At 38.1% G+C, this 23,593-nt stretch overlaps 1 protein-coding gene across 3 annotated transcripts in view; it reads right to left on the minus strand.

The window, feature by feature from the left end:
• The window catches only part of SPOCK3 (SPARC (osteonectin), cwcv and kazal like domains proteoglycan 3), a gene marked incomplete at both ends in the record, with an annotated part of 233,312 nt that overhangs the window by 111,897 nt on the left and 97,822 nt on the right, over positions 1–23,593 (minus strand). For 2 of the 3 annotated variants that reach the window (XM_082482510.1, XM_082482509.1), the window contains one exon: positions 15,682–15,796. The exons of the other annotated variant lie outside the window; for it this stretch is intronic. In XM_082482510.1, the coding sequence (XP_082338636.1) occupies positions 15,682–15,796 (115 nt within the window). The remainder of the gene's footprint in view (positions 1–15,681; positions 15,797–23,593) is intronic. 3 annotated transcript variants of the gene reach the window in all.

Here is a 23,593-nt window from a genome sequence, read left to right on the forward strand (position 1 = left end):
CAGAGCCTTGCCCAGCAAATGAATAGAGCCCAGTAGTTTTCATCACTGCAAAGATGCATTGCTGTCACATCTGTGTTGAGTTGCTCCACTTTGTAAAAGCCAGTATTCACAGCAGCAGTGATTTGAACCTCTGACATGTCTGTGCAATCGGATTTCCGTGTCTGCCAGGCTCTGATAAAATGGCACACAAACTCCCTTTCATATGGTTTTGAGCACCAGTTCAATCTGGGTCCCGAGAAACTTTTCTCAACTAAGGTTTCATTGAAATCAGTATGTTTCCATGGAAAGTTTCAGCTTCAATTAAATCAACATTTTTTGATGGAAAAAAACATAATCAGAAAGCATTCCAGTCAGTTCTAGACGAATTTACTAATATCGACCCCAAAAGAGACTCTCATGTCAGACTTTTGTTTTACTACCTTTTGGGAAAGGCTCTGGTCTTTCAGGTTATACCCAGCAATCATCTTTCTAATGTAGAAACATAGAATCATAGAATGGTTTAGGTTGGAAAGGACCTTGAAGATCATCGAGTTCCAACCCCCCTGCCATAGGCAGGGACACCTCCCACTAGACCAGGTTGCCCAAGGCCACGTCCAGCCTGGCCTTGAACACCTCCAGGGATGGGGCCTCAGCAACCTCTCTGGGCAACCTGTTCCAGTGCCTTACCAACCTCAAAGTGAAAAACTTCTTCCTAATGTTTAATCTGAACCTGCCCTCTTCCAGTTTAAAGCCATTCCCCCTCTGAAAGGTTTTGACTTGATGATATGTCTGTCTTTACTTGATTAGGAGTGTTAGTGTTGGCCCGCTTTAGTTCAGTTGAAAAAACACACCTTTTCTGGATTCAAAAGCATATTTATTGCAAACTCTAAATTCTTCAGCTGAACAGGGCATTATATTCCCCATTATGTCTTCATAAAAAACCTTCCACAAAATAACTTGCTAGCCAAAAAGCTAGATGTAACTTATTCTTCTGTCATTAAGAAAGTCGGTAAGATTCCTGTTTTAATTTTATCTTTTTTTTCTATTAATGTACATAAGCATCCTCAGTCTAGCCTCTTCCTTTCTTTTTCTTTCTTCCTTCCTTAATTACTCTAACGTGGTTTCCATAAAATGGTACCTACAGGATAAAACATAATTTACCCCTTCTCCCTTCAAGGCCCCATAAATCATGTCTTACCAGGGTTTATTTCAAGTTTGCAGGCATGACTGCATGGATGTTAAGCCATGCTAAGTGAAAACATGAAATATTGTGAAAGAGCAAAGTAGTACATAAAAATGGAGAAGAGTTATTTGAAGAGAGAGAAGAACAGTAAAGAAAAACATCACGGGATCAAATCCTAAAGAAACAAAAGCATGCTATAAAAGGTAAATTAGCAATAATAAATACTTACATGAAACACTAACAGAATCGCAGTTCAGCTTTTAGCATTTTATTTAAGCTTTCACTTCACTCTGCATCATGCAGAGTTTGGAAAATTCCCTAAATATTTTAAAATTATTTCAAAATGTTCAGAAAAACTGAAAAATATGATACTACAGGTCTCAGCTTTTGCTCTGCTCATTGCTGCTACAGGGACTCCATCTTCATGCAACTGGGGCCCTTGCTGTTGTCCCAGCTGGACACCCCTGTTATTCTGCATACCGAAACACAATATTTAGCCTAATTTAACTGCCTAATTTCATCTTCGAAGTCATGACTCTGCAAAACAACGAATTAACCACTCTCTGCCTCAGAGCTAAACATGTTTCCAGATGCTTTGCTTTAAAAGATCAACCACAAATCCATCTTTTAAGTCCCAAAATCACAATACAGTCAGAGCAACAAAAAGGCTGTGGTCACCTGGGGAAAGGAAAAAAGTTATCTATTGAGAGATGACATAGACGGAAGTATTTTCTTCCCCCACTGGGCGGTACAAAAAGCATTTCGTAATTTGCTTGGGAAAGGATCTGTTTGCACAAAACCTTTTTTTTTTTTTTTTTGTTTTTAAAAATCCTGAGAGCAGACAGTGATATATATCTGAATAGCTTTGGTAAGAAAGTAAATTGTGGTATCCAATTGGACTAGTGTCCAGTCCGCTGATCAAATACAGCACCTCCTTTTAGACAGCAGCTGTACTAAAAACTTAACAGGAGAGTGACCAGACACAAAACTTACTGCCAAGTACACATTTGCCACATGTCAGAAAAATCAGTTGTCTTACCTGTGTGCTAGCTTAGAAGACTGTTCTAGCTCTCCACACACATTTCTAAACTTTCCATTTAATCACAATGCTGATCAAGAGCTTTGTGGTGGTAGCGCCACGTCAAAAATTAAACAGTTTCCTAAAATTTGTTTTGAATCTGCTGCCTCGTGTATTATCCCTGTTCCTTCATTATGAGAAGGTAACTGAAACTAACTGAGCAATGATTTCAGAAATAAAATCCTGTCATAGTCTTTCTTACTAAGTTAGCTTTAATCTAATGCCCATTTTTCAGTATTTTTTCATCCAGAAGTCTCTCTAGGTCTTTGATCATATTTTTAACAGCTCTGCAGTGTTTCTGTTTCTGCTATGTGTCATTTATCAAAGTGGCCAGAGATAACAGGGCTATTAACACAAATAAATTGTGAGACCTCACTCATAAAATGATTTCTTAACATTTATGGACTACTCACTTTACCACTCTTCACAAATCTCAATGTCTTTTTTGCTTTTATAACTACTGCATCTGCATATCTTTTCCGAGTTCTTCATAATGGCAGTTTGTCCTTGTTTGACAGTAGAACACAGAGAATATTCACTGTAACATAAAGTACCTTGTTTTACCTTTGAAGACAGGAGAGGTGAATTAGAGCATGACAAAAGACTTGCAGTGTAGGTAAAAAAACCTCCACCATTTGTACTCTGAAGTAAATGTTTATATGATAACAGTATACTTCTAGAACATGAAACGAAATTTAGTTTTCCAGAAGCCTCAAATCTGTGAGATACAGGGCTGAAGTCACCATAGAAGTGTTGCTATTGTTGGTCTTCTATGAAAGAGAATTTTATGGGTAGAAGAGTCCAAAGTACATGGGTCTCCAGCTTCGGCTATAATAATGAATAAGGGGACAGCAAGCCCTCACAGCCTACTTCGTAACATGCAAGTTTGTTTTATGATATTTAAGAGCAAGGTATTTAATTCCGATCCAGATCATCTTAGCCATGCATTCATACCTTTTACAGACTCCAGTAGCGTGCCCCAAAGAAGAATAATCGATCACTCATATCCTCAGGAGATCCATTTCCTGCAGTTGTATGTTTATTGCTCTACTACCCAGCTTAAATCTCCTCTCAGATAATCTTTCCTCTTATTTGCCTCTCTCTTGAACCAAAGAGTTTGGTGTGGGAGACGAGATGTTTGGGGTTTTCTTTAAAAAGAAGGCCCAAGAGCAAAAGCTTAGAACGTGACTAGTGTTGAACTTAGGGATCAAAACTTCAAATTAACTTTCACAAGTATGCAAATCTTGGTATTAAAACATTCATTGGAAATGAATGTGCAAGTGGTGAATGCGAAGTCAAGGTGAATTCATTCTTCAAGACACGCAAATGTTTTCAGAACTATTTATGTGCCCGGATCTTCAGCTGATCAAGAAATGAAGTAATCCCCGAATTACACTAAGTTAACTATTTTAAATTCTTACGTATATGAAACCTCCCGTTTCAGAGATATATTCCTCTGTGAAAAAGAGGCATTATTGCTAGGATTGAAACGGTTGTGTTTTACAACAGTTTTTACTTTAGTCTCTGCATTAAAGTAATCTACAGTTACAGTAGAAAGAAGAATAATAAGAAAGCAGAAGAGATAAATGATATCACCATGCATAGTCATGCTTGAAAATATGAAAAATTAAATCACCTTAAACCACAGGGAAAAAATTAATTGTTGATGAATGTATATTCTCTAAGATAACTTCTGGGTTGCTTGATCCATAGGTGCTATGAAGTAGTTTAGTAGTCAGCTACTCTCTCTATTCCTTTAATTAGTGGAGAAAAGTTGTCCTGAAGAAAGGAGAGAATTGAGACTTCTTTTTTTCTGTGGGTGGTTTTGTTTGGGGTTTGGTTTTTTTTTTTTGGTTTATGGAACAGGCTAGGAATTGCGAGTCTGTCTCTATTGATAAAGTGTTTATAAGTATTAATCTATTGCTATTACAACTGCAACTTCAGGTAACAGTCACTCAATTATATTCTGAATTCTGTGCACTTTTGCAATCCTATAAAAAACAACACCCTACTACTATAAAATGCATATACAAATTTTACCCCCTGAGTTTACCTGTCCTTGGATATTCAAATATATCATTGAAGGACTGTATTTGAAACAAGTCTCCCTCAAAGGAATTGAACCAGAACACACTGGAGTCACAGTGAAGTGAAGGTTTCTTCACGTATAACCTCTTCTTTTCCTCACCCAGAAGTTTTCTCTGGACAGAATGTGAGCATTTATCTGAGATTTCTGGACACAGAATCTGCGGTGCCATGCATCGTGCAGATAGTCTGCACATGTGCAATAAACCCAAAGCACCTCTGAAACAACTGTACAGATACTGCCTGAATTAAGGCAGTGGATCCCACAGATTCAGGAAGCTTTAAATCCAGACTAAACTGTATTGTGATTATCAGAATTTATTACTATTACTATTACTTCTACTAATACAGAAGTTGCATAAGGGTTTTAGGAAAAGTTTTCATGTGGTATAAGTGTTCTAATATTTAGGTTAAACCACAACATGACAAGTAAGTTTGGGGTTTTTTTAGGCAATAAGGATCTGATAAAGAATATGTAGTATTGTGGAAGAAGCCATACCTGTACGTATAATATTACTGTAGCAGACTACAGCATTTTACAAAGTAAACTTACTTATGACAATCTGGACATATGAAAAGGATTTTGCCGTTTGATTTTAAATGAAAGAGAAAATATAAAAATGCTACCAGACACAATACCCCCTTATATATAACTGACCATGTAACAAAGTTGAACACTTAGTGACTCCCGACATGCCTTTCCCGTCATAAGTACGCTATTTGATTTCCAAAAGCAGTAGTACATTTTACTGTAAAGTACCAATAAATGCACATACTTCACTCTATGATGACAAACATCTCCAGCTGCTACAATTAATGTATTTTTCACCATTGGAAACCTTAAATGTATTGTTTTACACAAACGAAAATTAGCAGAATGATTTCTGTTCCCTGAACACTACTCCTACTCAATTCCATACACTTAACTGTTTTCTCACCACTGGTACGTAAGCAAAACAACAGATGTATTCTAAGCCGATAAACACAACTTATCAAGCAAGACCCTCACATAAAATGAAATGCATTAGAATTGATGCTTGCTAGTAGTAAAAGCACCTCATTATAATCAGATACAGATCCACATGAACATGTAAAAGAACCCTCACATGCAAGCATCCCAAAGTTTTATTCTGTTCCATTACCCAGTGTTAATTTCAGTAACACTGAAAGGCAAAAAAAAACCTCCAAACACACATCACACCAACCAATTCCAAATTAAGCACTAATTGATTACAAATGTTTGCATCAGCTATTTTACAATTGATAATGTATTCTAATGAAGTACACTGAAAACTGATACTGACAACTAATTTGTAAAGCATTACAAAAACAAACGGTAAGCTCTACTTTAGATACGTATTGGTAAGAAGGGGTATTGAACAGTCCTGAATTCATTTGCATATTTTTTCTGATTTTTTTTAGTGTTTGTTTCAATGTTCACATAATTGTCCACAATGAATTTTATTGCTATGGACTACAATTACAGCTTTATAGTTAAGGACAGAGAAATCATTTATAAGCACTGTCTTCATCATTCTTCTTAATTTTCTTAACAAAAAGGCAATCTTTTTAAGTAGTAAATTCTCAGGAATACTGAGAGGGAAAAGACCATTTTAAAACAACACCACCACCACCAAAGCTCCAAACCATTTTCTCATTAACAGGACAGCACGTTAACATCCCCCAGGGTTAGTCAAAAGTTGCACACCCTAACAGTAATGTTCTCGGAGATCAGAAATCACATTTCCTAATTCTTTCCTGTGTCCTAGTTTTTGAATAGAAGTGTCCTAACTTACTGCCTTTCAGGAGGCTGTACAACTGACCCTGCCTTCAACCATGTCAGGAAGACAGAAAGAAATAGAGTAAACTGGGATCCATTTTCCTGCAAAAAAATCCCAATCCTAATTCATAATCTCATTGCAAAGGTGGAAAGTAGGACGCTTATGATGACTGAAAAACACATCATGCACCCTGATCATCCAGTGTACCCTCTCACTCATACAGGCCACTGAGAATCTGAACAAGACAACTGGAGCAGGCAAAACATCAGTAGGCCTAGGACTTACTAAATTAACTGAAGTCCCTCTGAACTAGCCTGGATTAGGACTCCATATTTTCCTTAAAAATAGGTGTATCATGGATTTTGAGTGGGAAAAGTATAGTAGAAAATACCTGTTCTGCTAATAAATAGAATAGGGAAGTTCTATTTAGGTGTCCTTTATTTCAAGTTTGCTTTGATCTCCTACAAAACATGTATTACATGCGAAGAAAAAAATATATATTAAGAACTAAAAAAAATTTATATTTCTACAGACACGGGTTGGGGTGGTGGTGTTTGTTTTTTTTTTTTCTTAAGGACAGCAATTTTTGATTTTTGAAGTTTGCAAAAAGCATAAATATTGTATGGCTAAGTTACAACCTTAATAAATAGTAATGCTGATATGGACAATTAGTACTGCAATATACATTCCTGCAATCTGTATCGATATCTTCCGAAAGTGTTAGCAGAAGTTACTTATAGAGAGAGAATGAATTCCATTAGACTATATCCATAACTCCCACTAAAATGAATGGAAGAAACACATGCACACCAAGGAAAGAACAGGCCCTCACAACATATGCAAAACATATGATGCATAGTGTTAGTCACCTTTGTTTCCTTCCCAGTGCAATGAAACAGCTAGTAAAAATGAATCTTCACTTTTTTCCCTTTAATAAATGAAATTGCATAGCATATAAAAATCCCCAAAATATGCACATTTTCACCTCTCTTTTAAGGACACAGAAGTCCAAATTACTTTCTCAACAAGTTCAATTAAGCTGTGGCTAAGCAAATTTCCTTTTCTGTACTTTGTAGAGTGTAAGTATGATCACAATGGCATAGTTACACAATAATTGGACTAATCAAAGCTATATAATGTTAGTATTATGAATGAAGTAGTGTTGCTCATTAGCCTATTACAAAAGAATTACTGTAAATTCAGCCTACGTGCTGCATCACTTCCTGTGCAAACAAACACAGATAATGCAACAAGCTTGAAGCACTGCCAAGCTGGCAGACTGGCAGCACAAATTATGCAAAGAACCAGAAAGCCTTCAGTAGATTCAATAGAGCTTGGAGCATAAGAATGATTAAGTGTTTCTGTGTACAACTACAAATCACAGTAATGAATCAGACTAAAATTTCCAATAAGGGACTTAACTGCACCAGCTGGCCTTCTTCAGCAGCGTTATAATGTGAAATAATGACATCCTAAATAGTGGTGTTTGCAACTTCCACACAATCTGCCCAAAGAAAATCCTTTGTTTTGCTTCAGTTTTTTGGAAGTCTTTTTTTTGAAATCATAATAAAATGCTGCAGTACCTAAAGAGACAGAAAAGCTACAGACCTATACTGTTCCTTCTTCTCCGCTTTTCCTTTTTTCTAACTAACTAGAGCATCTTCCATATCAGTTCTGACAGATTCTCTTTATAAACTGCTCAGACTACTTAATACTAACGACAGATTTGCAGTTACAGATTTTGTTTCTTTTTTTTCCCCAATCAAAAACTTAGTGGTAGAAAGTCTAAATTGAAAATGCTCTTTCTTTTATTGTAAAATGAGAGTGACGAGTAAAATACCTCAAATTCCGAAATGTGATGTTTTGGAAATCCAGGATACATACGTCCACACAACATGAACAGAAAATACACGTGTGTACATATTTATTTATATCTATATCTCTGCAGATATGTACATGTGTATGTATGTATGCGCGTGTATTTTTCTTATCGAATAGGCCTCTCACATACTTGGACTTGGTCAGATTTTATGCCTGGGGACAATCTCAGCCATGCAGTACCACAGCGTGGAAACAGAAGAGGTTTTGGGTTGCTTTCGCAGTGGAATCTGTGTTAAGAGATCTGCAGCACTTGAAATTTACTCTGGCATTCTGTCACATCATCCATAACAGATAAAGGTTAACCCACCTCATGCTTCAGGGCCTAACACTCATCACTTCAAAGCTGAGACAGAACATTTTCCTCATGTTATAATACTAAGGTGAACACGCTCAGGGAAGAACTGATAATCCAGTTCACATAAAAAAGTATTTAAGACTGGGCTTCCACATTTTTCAAAACCACTGTCAGAATGCAGGAGTCCAAGGCAAGATGATGAACTAGATGACCAATGATTTGAACCAGATCAGCATTTGGAAATGTCATTTAACTCAAAAGCCTAAAGGAAGTTGTAAAAAGATTGAGTGTTAGCACAAAATCTATCAAGCTACCCAACCACCCTACCTTAGTAAACTAGATTGATTAAGTGATATAACATTTTTACCACTGTCAGTTTCTGTGAGTCTGTAACAGTGATGCTCTTTAACATGCTTCAATAGTGAAACCATGGTTAACTTGAAGACTCTACCGACAGGCAGAAATATCAGAAAAATTTGTCAAACCCTAAATTTAGGTCCTACTCCACACAAGCTTAGGGGCAGGGAACTATTCTCACTAAACCTGAGTTCATTTCATTATTAAGAAACAGCAAAGAAAACATACAACCAGATAGCACCCACCAGTCTTGCCTTAATTCTTAAAACAGTGAATTCTGTATCATTAGGCCCTTTATACTGGTACCTATCCAGCTTCAGATTTTATAGAGGTCCAGTCTGCACGCTTCTCTGGAACCTGCCTTGTGGGGCTCTAACACAAAAAGAGCAATTAGGATTTTTTGTTTCTTTGTTTTAATTTAGTTAAATGCTTACTTGTTATGACTCTCTATCCCTGACTAGTGAATCCTTGTCATTTTCCAGGAAAATTGCAATCTGTAATGGAAATGCTTTTACCATGATTAAGTCAACCCTTCTACCTTAACCTTTACATTAACAAAATGGGTTAATCTTTTTAGAATTGAGAGTATCATCAGAGTCTATTGCTTACTTAATATTTGTTGGGAATCAGTTACTCATAAAGAAGACCCTAAAAGCTGCACACTTCTATGACAAGGTAGTTCTATTCCTCTTATGAATACCTTCCCTACATTATTAAAATGACATAGGTCTAGGCTGCTACCAAAGGAAGAAAAAAACCAGTACAAATATAAAACAAAGAAGGGACTGTAAATGACTGTGAGGCATAATCTGCAAATAGAAAGAAAATAAATCATAAATAAAAAGATGTGCTACAAAAGAAATGATCCCTTATTTCTAAATAGTTGCCTAGAGATTTCCTATATCTAATATGTGAAATAAAAACTGGATCTGGAATACCTTAACTGTGTTACGATTGCTTCCTACTCTGAAACCTAAGAATAAATGATTGGAGAGGGTGAGAAATCCAAGAGAAAGAAAAAGAAAGTTCAAGGTCCTTACACAAGTAATAGCTGTCAGTCTTTAAACATTTCAATTCCATATTAACATGCTATGGATATAACATGGTAGACACAAGTGCAATCTGTTTCTCCCATAGCTGGGAACTGTTGTGCTGATCTGTACATTTCACATAAAAAAAAAAACATAAAAAGCATAGCAGAACCTTCACATGCGGGCAGGGGGCATAATGTACGGTGGGGAATTCATAAGAGACATAACTACATTTACCTAGAAAAATCGCACATGCATTTAATGCACTGAATAATTTAATGCATCCAAGCATTCACTGATTTGACATATCAAATCAATTTTACACAGTACATTTCTTTTACTTATGGAAGAAGAAAAAGAAACTATTTTATCAGATTCCACTAGGATCAATCAGCAAGTACAAAGTTAGTCACCAGCTTCTAAAAGACACATGGAATTTACTAGAACATGATTTTTGGCCCAAAACTGTCTGCAGTTTCCTCATTTTCAGAGCTTATACACCACACACATTTCTAAATGTTACTGAGTAAGTCATCACTTCACCAATTTCTTGAAGTAAGCATTCCAGTCTTGGAATGGACCGAGTAATGACTGGGTCTCAACTGAATTCATCTCATTTGTAAATTGTCTCCTGCAGCTGGTTTGAGATAAAACCAAAGAGAAACATTTGAAGAAGATAGATGCTTCCTCCCCATCCCCCTTTTTTCTTTCACTTTTACATACTTTTGGCAAACGTGCAGCACCAAAAAAGAATTCCAGTAAAAGTAATACAACTGAAACCACAGGGACTCTCTCATGTTTATTATTACACTTATATTAAAATTCTCTGCTGGGTGGCAACCCTGCCCCATTTTTTCAAGTTTTCTAGAGTCCTGCTCTTCACCTGCCGCTAACCTACTTGCTTAGAACTTCACCTGTACACTGCTTAGTTTAGTACAGTAGTCTATTATTCACAGAATGTTATTCTTAGAGAAAATTGCACGATGTGTCACCTCATATTATAATTATCTGTTTCAAATCTCAGATGAAGTTAACAGATAATTTCTCAGGACCTGCAAACCTGTGATAGCTTGTTGCTGGACTGACTTTTCAACTTTTCTGAGCTACTTAGCTACCACCTTTCCATGGCCTTAACGAGTTCCTACATGTTGTGGTGTCATCACAAATTCTTTTTTTCTTTGCTCAAAATGGCAACCAGAAGTACGTGAAGATTTAAGGATTTATATTTACAACTTGCTGCTCTGCATATACAAAGAGCACACATTTCATTGCAGGTATTCCGAAATATCCATTACCACATACAGCCCTCCTCCTTTGACTCATCGTTTTTTTTATTTCCTGTCCAATTCTCTTCTAGCTGAATATTCTCGTAACGTTTTTCCCTCTTCCCCAAGCTCACAGGAGTGAACTCATAGTTCCTAGAGATTCTCAGTACCGCAGATTCAAATGATTAAATCTCATGAAAGTGAGAAAAAAAGTGGAAAACAGAGTAGACAAATTTCTACTAGTATGACGAACATCCTGCTTGTCACCATAACATTCACCTCACTTGTATCACAGTATTGGCAATGCTGTATTCTGATATTCTGCAAGTTGTATTTGTAACTGAATGAGGTATACTCCATATATTATTGCATGTACAGAAACTGTACAGGGTTTTTTTTCTTCCCCCATAAAGCCTATCACTTAACCTATTAAGATAAATTGGAAAGCACAAAGGGACAATTTAGGCAAAAGAAAAAGTTAATGTCAATCTCCAGGGTTTCAAAGAATCAATGCAAACTGATATTTTACACCAGTCTGAATTATTTGTTTATCAGGCATTCTAGTGCAGGCAGCTCCCCCTTCCCACAGCAATCCACATGGAAGTACCTGGAAAAATAACATTAATATATACCCTGCATGTTTTCCACTCTTAAAGTACTTCCTCTTTCTTTCATAGGACACAGCTAAGAGCACAGTACGCAGAACACAGCTTCCAACACAGTTATAGCATATATATGTAACCATGTCCCCATACTTTCTAAAGCTCTGCTACTCCAAACTACTGTCATGACCAATGATCTACAACACTCACAACACCTTTTGGTCAAATATTGTTCAGTCTTTCTGGGACTGAAAGGAAGCTCTTGCATTAGGATGCTGTGGCACTGCAGAAGCATGCTAGAAGAGGACTTGCCATCTTGGAAGTCTCCCAGAAAAGGGAATGAGCCTTGCGTGCAGTACCTCAAGACTGAGGGGAAACCATGACTCTCTGCTGCCGCAGAAACAGAAGAAATAGCACAACTATAGGCTTGCCTGACTCACACCACCACGAAAATTCAGCGAGATGCAGTAGCTGGTTTTGAAACCACACAAAGGCAACCACACTGCAACAAGAGCACAGTGCTAAGATCCCCAGGCTAACAGAAATTTTAATACTTCTGAAAGCATAGGTAGAATCATTACATCAGTAGAGTGTACTGCCACATTAAACAAACCTGTTGGGACCATTGTCATATCACATCACTATCAGCCTTGCAGATGGCTGGGATATCAACTGATCATGTGCTTCACAGTCTGCAACTGAGATACCTTTAGTAATGCACACAGAGCTACAAGAGTTTGGAAGTTGTACTGTACAGATAAGAACACCTGGGACAGCATGGACTGAATAACAGAATGTCCATGCCTATATGCTTTTTTTTTTTCTGCAAGTCAATGTCTAACAAAACACCAAACGAAATTACTAATGTGATTTCTCTATTTGATACAATCATCAGCCTTCACTGATCAGTAAACTCTCTTGTCTATGTTATTAACTCAAAGAGTGACAGAGTTTACAAACTGAAATTTATGAACAAGAAAATAGGGCTGCTTGGAAATGCTGCTTCTAGTAGCAGAATTTAACTGTAAATCTGAGAATTTTAGTTTGATGACACTACAGAATAACCTATTCAGCTATAACTCTATTTTGTGCTTCTTTCCCTGGGATAGCCCAAAGGTGACCATAAACCTTTTATTTATCTTGGAGGTATGCAGATCCTCCTCTTCCCTGACTGTCTCTTGAGGTTAGTCTTTGTCACTGTATCAGTTCACATGCTTAAAACTACTTTTCATGTGCAAGAGTCTTGGGAATAATCTCTGGAACATCTATGGATCTATACACAAAACACGTCCAACTGGAAATCTATGGGCAAGTCCTTTATGTAATCCATGAAAAAGGTCTAAACTATTTTTCAGGAGACATTCCCAACCGCCTTTTTTAACAACAATAAAAATAAAAAAGAAAATAGAAAATAGATTATTCAAATTATCCAGTTTTTGAGGAACATCACATGTGCACACACACGCGTGCACATACACACCAAGTGGAAAGGGAAAATTACTGGGATGAAATTTTGTAACGATATATTCCTTAGAGATTGAATACACACAACAGATATATTAGAAACAGATACAGGTAGATAATAGAAGCTAACAGTTGATAATATAACCCCCCTCATCTAATTTTTGCCAAGACTTATATAAATGAGTGGATTACTCCTTTGGAACTTGGAAAAACAGATGGCTCTGTTGAAAATCAATATGCAAATTGTAGATATCAGTGAAGAAATAAAAACTTGGGATAAAAAAAAATTAATAGCAGTAAAGAGATCAGCAGACATGACTGCTTGTGAATATGCTATTTGTACTCTTATCCCGCAATACTACAGAAAGGTCAGAGACTGCATGAAGACAACCTCTTTAGAAAGGAAACACAAAGCAACTGATTTCTCCTTGAATCTGGTAATATGGGGGAACTGGGAGAATAGGCTTGGGAGACCAGTGACAACTGGTGTTGTTTATGGGTTGGTATTGGGACTGGTGCTGTTTAAAATCTTTCTCGGTGACACGGACAGTGGGCTTCAGTACACCCTCAGCAAGTTTGCTGATGACACCAAGCTGTGTGGTGCTGTCAACATGCTGGAAAGAAGGAATGCCATACAGAGGGACCTGGACAGGCTTCAGACGGGGGCCCATGCAAACCGCAAGAAGCACAACAAGGCCAAGTGCAAGGTCCTGCATGTGGGTCGGGGAAACCCAAGCACAAATACAGCCTGGGCGGAGAATGGATTGAGAGCAGCCCTGCCAAGAAGCACATAGAGGTGTTAGTTGATGAGAAGCTCAACAAGCCAGCGACGTGCGCTCACAGCCCAGAAAGCCAACCGCATCATGGGCTGCATCAAAAGAAGCGTGGCCAGCAGGTCGAGGGAGGTGATTCTGCCCCTCCACTCCACTCTGGTGAAACCCCACCTGGAGTACTGCATCCAGCTCTGGGGGACTCAACGTAAGAAGGACATGGACCTGCTGGAGCGAGTCCAGAGGAGGGCCACAAAGATGATCAGAGGGCTGGAGCACCTCCCCTATGAAGAAGACAGCCTGTGAGAGTTGGGCTTGTTCAGCCTGGAGAAGAGAAGGCTCCGGGGAGACCTTATAGCAGCTTTCCAGTACCTAAAGGGGTCCTACAGGAAAGATGAGGAGGGGCGCTTTATCAGGGAGTGTAGCAATAGGACAAGGGGTAACAGTTTTAAACTGAAAGAGGGTAGATTTAGACTGTGGGAGGAATAATACAGGTATGAAGGTAGATGTCAGTACGTTTATTAATTCAACCACTGTATGCAGCTTCATCTGGTCTAAAGAAGTTTTCAGTCCTTACCTGCTGCACATATACTTAACTTGGAGCTGTCATTTTTTCACTGTTTTCAATAATGTGTGTAATACCTCTCAGAAATTTCAAAAGATTGAGTTGTCTTTTCACAGTTGACACTGATATATTCCCCTGACAGTTCAAATGCGGTTGAAATTGCTACCTAGCTTTGTCTGACAATGATTCTTGCACCTTAAATAATACTTTATCAAACCAAAATGTCTAGCTCTACACTAAGATTGTTTGATATAATCAGTTTAGCTCTACAAATAATGCAGAGCTTTTTTGTTAATTAACTGCAGCTGCAGATCAAGAATAGTTTAAACTTTTCCTTTCACTATGTACTATCTTGCTTGTTTGAAAAGCTACAGATTCATGTATTTAACATAACTAGGCACTAGGAAGAGCATTCCTTATATCATTCATAAAACTGTACTGGGTCTCTAAAAAGCCTGAAATGATCCTCTTACATCAGACAAGAAAGTCTCTTATTTTCCTTATCTCTTTTCAGCCCCTCCTGAGGAAAGCATTTTCACACGCACTTATTTCAATTAAGTTATTGAAGTTTAACCTTTCTACTATGCTCTGTTTCCTACAATGAAGTGCAAAAAAAAATGAACAATCCACAGTCAAAATGCAACTTGACTCCACCACCTCAGAAAACAACTATCTCATGACTCAACTAAGTGTTAGGTTCAGGCTCCTACATATTCACTTTCTGGCCCAGATAAAGCCATAAAAGTACATTAATATTTTGCCACTCTAAGACCTACATAAATAGAGCATCTGGAACTGTTCTCCAAAAAAAGGTAAGAGTAAAAATCATCTACATTTGGATTCCAGAATAACTTTATCATATATTTGTTCCTTCTATTTAACCAGTCCAGAATGCAAAGAAAACTGGAATGCATAGAGGAGAAAAAAGAAGGAAAAAAACCCCAACAACTTATAATGTAACAAGCTATTACCTACACTTTAGCAGGCAGTTTTGAGTTCTCTAGCTTCATATAAGAAGTGATGAAGTCAAAGTAATGTACAGCATCAGGACATTATCATAACCATTACATTCATTTGGTACCAGCACAGTAGGCATTTCCTTAAATGCATTTGTATCAGCACTTTGTGATATTTAAATATGTACACCCTCTGGTTTACCAGCCTATCAAAAAAATCAAATATTAAACATTCTAATCAAATTATGCATACATAATTACTACTAAAATTCACTCCTACTCTGCTCGTATGTTGTTAAATAACTAAACTAATTATAGTGTATTTATGCTTTATAGTCAGTCACAAACACTATAAAAAAGTCTATAGGATTAACTTTTAAAGTATTTACCTGTGCGTAAGCCTTCGGTGACTAATGCAAACAGCAGTTTGTTGATCCTGTGCAACACAGACCTTATGGCGACTACATTTCATCTTTAAACACGGATCTTTAGCCGGATCTAAAGCTAAAAATAATTTTAGAAAATTGTTAACAATTATCTAGAAACATGCAATTAAGAAAAGAAACACACCACACATAAAATGCACCAAGTATGTGGAGGGGTGCTGGCCTGCTGCTTGTGCAGCATGCCGGACTGAAAGGCACTGATTTTCAGCAGGATAAAATACAGCACACTCAATGATATACAAAATGAAGAGGTGCAAAATTCCTTACCAAGGAAAATGAATCTTCATGAAACATGTAAACTTCTATATATTCTCATAAAATACCACTGTTTTTTTTTATTTATAAAAGTATTAAGTACCCTATCCAACTCTCTCCTGGTCAACATTTGTAGCAAAAGCAATCAAAGACTGCTGATTTTTATTGTAGCTGAAAACACTGTTTTAATATTAAAATTTGCTTAGGACTTTTAGAAAGTTCGCATACCCATTATGTTATTCAGAGCACCAAATTCCCAAAGAAAACAGTTTTGAGTAGGATTCTGTTGCCTACAAAATTCCATGCCATTTCAGTCATGTCACAGAATCGGGTTTGTGATTTTTATAGCTCAGAAACCACCACATTTCTGAAATCACAGTAAAACCGTAAGCCAAAAAGTAATGAAAAAGAAGTCAGAAAGGGAAATGACATTTGATCAGGAACATCAGGATGCTAATAAAAAAAGAAAACATACTTCCATTCAATCCATTTCTTGTCATTCCTACTATGAAATAATAACATCTACTAAGCTCCATTGCACAGTAATAATTCACTAAGACGTAAATGCTGATGTGCTGTTCCATAAGCAAATTAACCCAGAGAAGAGGCAAAGCATCTATTCACTGAATTCTGCTGTAGTGTAGCTAAGAAAGTACTCATCACCACATTCATTAAACAATTGCCACTTTCTCACTATAATCCTCAAATAGTGATATTTCTACTTGGAAAGTAGTTTTCCTTTCCTGCTTACTAACACACAGCTGGGTTCTTCCAATTCAACATTTAAGTCGTGAACAATGACACTGTCTGAATTTACTGAGAAATTTTAACTCAGATGAGATTTTAGTAAAAGAAAAAGTATACTAAAATATGCAGGTGAGTGATTTGTATGACTTCGTCCTTAAATACAAATCCTACCTGCAATATTCTAGTCTGTTATTTCTGCTTTGTGGGTTTTTTTTTTTGGTAGCAAGTTCTTTAGTTGTTAATCCATATTCATCTTTGAGTTACACTTCACATTACAAATACTGATTTCTAGCTATAATACTAAAATAGCCAAATAATCCTGTTTGTAACATATTATTAAATTTGTATTGCATGTTTCTTGAGTAATCATGCCTACATGACAATACAGAAAAGTTTCCGCCAATTTATGTTCTCACAAGAAACAAACATCTTGTCCCTTCTCTGATGTCCATGTCTTTCAGCTAGATCTAAATATTCCAAAACCATTTTTTTATTATTCTACAGGTTTTTGTGTTTTTTTTTTTTTTAAGTTTAACACCCCTCCAAAAAAAAAAAAAAAAAACCCAAAACAAACAACCCACCCCAATAAATTAAAACACCAAAGCCTAACTTCAAGAGACGCCACTGAAAAACCTAAATCACAAAAATCAAGCAAGAAAGCTATGAACAACTAGAATTTTCCTGTGCTCATTTTCATTTTAACATATTCTTATCCAGTCTTCAGTTATATTTCAGAAATATTCTTTCCCCATTTTTCACATTTGCTTATAAACTATGTATCTGTATACATATTTTATGAAAGGAGAGTCGTCTTCTGGTCTTCATGATCAAAAGCAAAGTTTTAACCACACCTCTATACGAGCTGCCAGATGATATTATCATAAGGCTGAGTAACCATGCACCCAGGAAACAAGAACCAGGCCAACCATTAGTTGCAGTTTTGACACATGACTTTGTGCTGCTAAGTATGATTAAATATCATCTAAGCAGTGATTTTTTTCAGCTTTATTTTCTTCTTAACAATATATTCAGCTGTGCAAAACATATACATCATATTACTAACAAAGCAGAAAAGTGATGGAATCATTAATATAATAATAATTCAACGCAGACAGAAAAGAAATATTTTGTTAATTATAGAATAAGACATATGCAAAGATGAATTCCTCTCCCAGGTATTTTTATTTCTAAGGCAAACAAGCCAGAAAACCACAATGAGTCATCCAGAATAAGTCTGATTACAACTCTAAACAAGTGGGAAGCAAATGCAGAAAATTGACTGAACTAGGAGGATAACAGAGTTGGAATCAAAATTAACAAGAGCGTATTCAAGATCCTTCTCCATTATACTTTAGATTTTAGAGCCCACGTCAAATACTTTCTCTGCTTAAAGTCAGGCAGAATGTAATGTCAGTCCCTAGTAAGTATGAACATATTATCACTTAATGTACTGGTCCAAGTACCTCTTCCCTGATGGAGAAACTAAGGTAGCAATATTGGAATATGATATTGGCATATCTTCAGATAACTGTTTTGCAAAACCGAATAGGTTAACGGCATAAAAATACATGAGCAAGAGAAATCTGGAATCAAACAAGGATGCCGAGTTCAGTAGCAAGTAGGAAACATGTTTCAGGAAAAGAGGCAAATGGAAGAGATCACGTAGCCTTCCATTCCCATTGAAATAGTTATTTCTTTTCCCAAGTTCTTGGGACTCTGAAGGTATGTTTCCACAATTCCATCAAAATTTAGCAAGCCATAACATATTGTTTTCACAGGCAGAACCCGACTTTACAACACACTTTGCCTTTATGACAACATAGAGATGGGTATCAAACTAGAGAAGACACCCAGTTTATTGCTGGAATCAGAATGACTTTACCCCTGGAAAAAGAAGGCCAGGGGCCAGTGTTGAAGATTCCATTAAAAAAAAAAAAAAACAAACCCACACATGCAAGTAAATGAAAACATTTTAAAGTTTAAAAAGAAATTATATATCAATGGAAGTCCAAGAGATCTAACTAGGAAATTAAATTAAAAAATGGCTTTGAACACATAAGGGATGACAGAAACAAATCCTGGATTTTAACAGCACTATCAGAAAGAAAACTGTTGAGAAGAAAAAGAGACTGCAAGAATTGCACTGAGCACTGATGATCCATTAGGCTCCTTATGTATTTAACAGGCTTTTTCCACCACAGATAAACCAAATTGTTTAGAATTTTGTTAAAAAATACATATCAGTGCAGCAACCATTCACAAATTGCACCTTTTAAATGAAAGGTAATGACAGGTGTTCACTGGTGAGAACCTAATGCTAGAAACCAGTTGTGCAAGACAACAGAATATCTACAAGGCAACCCCTTCCTGGCCCTATAGTGATATCAGCTTCAGCTGTGCTCTGTCCATTTTTCTCCTCTAAGAATTTACTTCGAAGAAAATCTAACAGCTTACAAAAAGGAAAGACTTATCCACAAATGTGGCTAACTGATAACACATTCTGTGCATACGCACATTGTTTGTTTCATTTGCTACAAAAGAGAGAAGACGGGGTTTATTGGCTGTCTCTTTTAGCGTCAGAGTTTGTTTTATAAACCAAAGTGAAGTACTGAACAAAACTTGTGTTTGTGTGCACACACCTATGTATTTAAGACATAAAACTTTGTCTTGGCAGCTCTCTCCATCTGCAGGGAAATGAAGAATGTTAAGGGATTTTTGACACCATCTCTATCAATTAGACATTGAAGAATATACCAGCGAGTTCATTAACTTCTCAGAGGTATTTCTTTAGAGCTAACAGTTGACCAGAGAGTCTGAGTGAAAGAACCGTTCTGCGTCTTTCCAAAGTGAACCATTTCCAAGGGCCCTCTCCTACCAAAGATTTACATATTACAGAATCACAGAATGATAGGGGTTGGAAGGGACCTCTGGAGACCATCTAGTCCAAACCCCCTGCCACAGCAGGGTCACCTACAGCAGGCTGCACAGGACGGCGTCCAGGCAGGTTTTGAATGTCTCCAGAGTGGGAGACTCCACAACCTCTCTGGGCAGCCTGTGCCAGTGCTCTGCCACCCTCAAAGTAAAGAAGTTCCTCCTCATGTTAAGATGGAACTTCCTATGTTCAAGTTTCTGTCCGTTACCTCTTGTCCTAACATTGGACACCACTGAAAAAAGACTGTTCCCATCCCGCAGGCACCCTCCCTTTAAGTATTTACAAGCATTGATAAGATCCCCTCTCAGTCTTCTCTTCTCCAGACACATATACCACTTGGACTCCAGGACACATAATCAATTCTAGAGTACGTCCAAACCTTACAGTACCAATGTAATCTTCCAGTATTTGCTGACAGTTATCATGCCCTACATGAAAGTCTTGATCATCTCAGGTGTGGCATACATTCATTATACAGTAAAAATGGCTATGGGACTGTGTTAATACAGGGGCTACTATGTGAGCAGAGTAAGTAAGCCAACAGAGCTGTGGGTGCCAAAATCACAATACCGTCTTTAGATTCAAAGGCATGCTCAACACTCATGGTCTTGCTATCAACATCAATTCATGTTATCACTCAGTAACCTGGACTTCTTGTTCTCTTTCAGCTATGAAACCCCTACAGAAGTCTTTTTTTTCCCTACCTTACAAGCAATACATGGCCTCACTTTTTCCAACACTTTTTTTGAGAAAATTTCTTAACTACTGAACCAGTTTTAGTGATGCAGAAGTCACAGAAAAATGTATGTCCTTGGACAAATTTGTTGAGAAGTTGCAGTATCTTACAACAGCAAAGGAGAGACCAAATAAATCACTGATATAAAAATACAGAGTTTTGGAACGCAAAAAAGCCAACTACCTGAAGGGTCAAAGTCTGCCTGGACTGACACTAAAGCTTAGCAAGCCAGAGGATAAAATACAGAAAGAAATGTTGCTAGAAACTGTGAAAAGCAGTGCAAGTCTTTCTCTTTCTTCTTTCAATATCACATGCCATACTCAACCCTATACAATGAAGTACAGAGGATCTAAATTTTATTAATATGTTTTGCACAGTCTCACATTTTTAATTTTAACCTGCTTTTCAAAAATAATAAACTTATGGACAGAATTAGTGACTTTCCCAGCTTTGAAAGGACTAAAAAAAAAAATAAATATATATATATATATATATGAAAGCATGGAAATGGCTTGCCTTTTTATTTTTTTAAACCTGATTACTTCATACATAGAACAGATAAATGGAAAATTTTCATGGAAAATGAAGGCTAAGCCACAAGAAAACCATTTTCCAAAACCACAGTCTGAACTTCTTCATGCTGGAAAAGAACTGGACTCCCCTTGCAATGCAGGGACATAGACAGGTAAGTCCAGTCTCTACATGGAGTTATCCTAAATATCTTAAACTACTACGAAAATTTATTCCAGGAAAAATACCATTGATTTCATCTAAGCATATAACTCCGTTAACTAAGGAAATATATGGCATTGAGCCTTTAACTCTTCACTGCATCTTCTAGTGATCCCTGACAAAACGTGCCTGGCTTTGCCCCAGCTCACTCAGAGCACACAGACTTGCACTGACAACAACACGTATTTCTTCCCATTTCTGCTAAAATAAGCAGCTGTGAAACAGTACAATGTTCACACCAGAAATATCACAAGTGTCACAATCTCACTGTGAAGCCATTTATGTATCCCTCAGAGCTATTTTCTTCAGCATGAAACAGACATCAATCTGAGTTTTTATCCAATTCACATTTACTAAAATAACTTCACAATTATGAAGATAGAGGCCTTTTTTTCCTCCAGAATTGAAGTGAAAATGTAGATTGTACAGTGCAATCATACTTTAAAAATAGGTGATGGTTTCCACTATAGTGAGGAGACTCTAGATGTAAGCCAGAAATCATTTCTTTATTAATGCTATCGCGCATCAGCTGACTTTCCAGGAAGTCAGATACAACCAGCTTCTAAAGACATAGGTCCGATCTTAGCTTTATTTACTAGGGGAAATCCCGTGGACAAAGCTGTTTGAAGGTAAAGGTGCCCAGGATAGCTGGTCAGCATTCAGGGACTGCTTCTACCAAGCTCAAGATCAGAGCATCCCGACACGTAGGAAGTCAAGGAAGGGAGCCAGGAGACCTGTGTGGCTAAACAGGGAACTGCTTGGCAAGCTCAAGTGGACGAAGAGAGTTTATAGATCATGGAAGGAGGGGCTGACCGCTTGGGAGGAGTACAGGGCTGCTGTCAGGGGATGTAGAGAGGCAACTAGGAAAGCTAAGGCCTCCTTAGAGTTAAACCTGGCAAGAGGGGTCAAGGACAACAGGAAGAGCTTTTTCAAATACATGGCAGATAAAACTAACACCAGAGGCAATGTAGGCCCACTACTGAATGGGGTGGGTGCCCTGGTGACAGAAGATACAGAGAAGGCAGAACTATTGAATGCCTTCTTTGTCTCTGTCTACTCTGTCGGGGGCTGTCCTGAGGAGTCCTGTTCTGCTGAGACCCCAGATGAAGATGAAGTCAAGTCAATGGATGAGTTTGCCTTAGTTGATGAGGACTGGGTCAGAGACCAGTTAAGCAACCTGGACATCCATAAATCAATGGGTCCAGATGGGATGCACCCGCGGGTGCTGAAGGAGCTGTCTGAAGTCATTGCTGGACCACTCTCCACCATCTTTACCAAGTCTTGGGAAACGGGCGAGGTGCCTGAGGACTGGAGGAAAGCAAATGTCACTCCAGTCTTCAAAAAGGGCAAGAAGGAGGACCCGGGTAACTATAGACCGGTCAGCCTCACCTCCATCCCTGGGAAACTGATGGAGCAGCTTATCCTTGGTGCCCTCTCAAGGCATATCAAGGATAAGAGGGTTATTAGGGGCAGTCAGCATGGCTTTTCCAAGGGGAAGTCATGCTTGACCAACCTCATAGCCTTTTATGAGGAAATAACGAGGTGGATGGATGATGGCAGAGCGGTAGATGTGGTCTACCTTGACTTCAGTAAAGCATTTGACACGGTCTCCCACAGCATCCTCATGGCTAAACTGAGGAAGTGTGGACTGGATGACCGGATAATTAGGTGGACTGCGAACTGGCTGAAGGAGAGAAGCCAGAGAGTCGTAGTCAATGGGGCAGAGTCCAGTTGGAGGCCGGTAACCAGCGGAGTGCCTCAAGGGTTGGTACTGGGGCCCATATTATTCAATATATTCATTAATGATTTAGATGAGGGAATTGAGTGTACTATCAGCAAGTTTGCTGATGACACTAAGCTAGGAGGAGTGGCTGACACGCCAGAGGGCTGTGCTGCCATCCAGAGAGACTTGGACAGGCTGGAGATTTGGGCAGGGAATAACTTCATGAAATACAACAAGGGAAAGTGTAGGGTCCTACATCTGGGCAGAAACAACCCCAGGTTCCAGTATAGGATGGGGAGCTACCTGTTAGAGAGCAGTGTAGAGGAAAGGGACCTGGGGGTCCTGGTGGACAGCAGGATGACCATGAGCCAGCACTGTGCCCTTGTGGCCAAGAAGGCCAATGGCATCCTGGGCTGTATTAGAAGGGGGGTGGTTAGTAGATCGAGAGAGGTCCTCCTTCCCCTCTACTCTGCCCTGGTGAGACCGCATCTGGAATATTGTGTCCAGTTCTGGGCCCCTCAGTTCAAGAGGGACAGAGAGCTGCTGGAGAGAGTCCAGCGTAGGGCAACTAAGATGATTAAGGGAGTGGAGCATCTCCCTTATGAGGAAAGACTGAGGGAGCTGGGTCTCTTTAGTTTGGAGAAGAGGAGACTGAGGGGTGATCTTATTAGCGTTTATAAATATATAAAGGGGGAATGTCATGAGGATGGAGCCAGGCTCTTCACAGTAG

Source organism: Vanellus vanellus (genome assembly GCF_965231255.1).
Source record: "Vanellus vanellus genome assembly, chromosome: 4".
NCBI classification, from domain to species: domain Eukaryota; kingdom Metazoa; phylum Chordata; class Aves; order Charadriiformes; family Charadriidae; genus Vanellus; species Vanellus vanellus.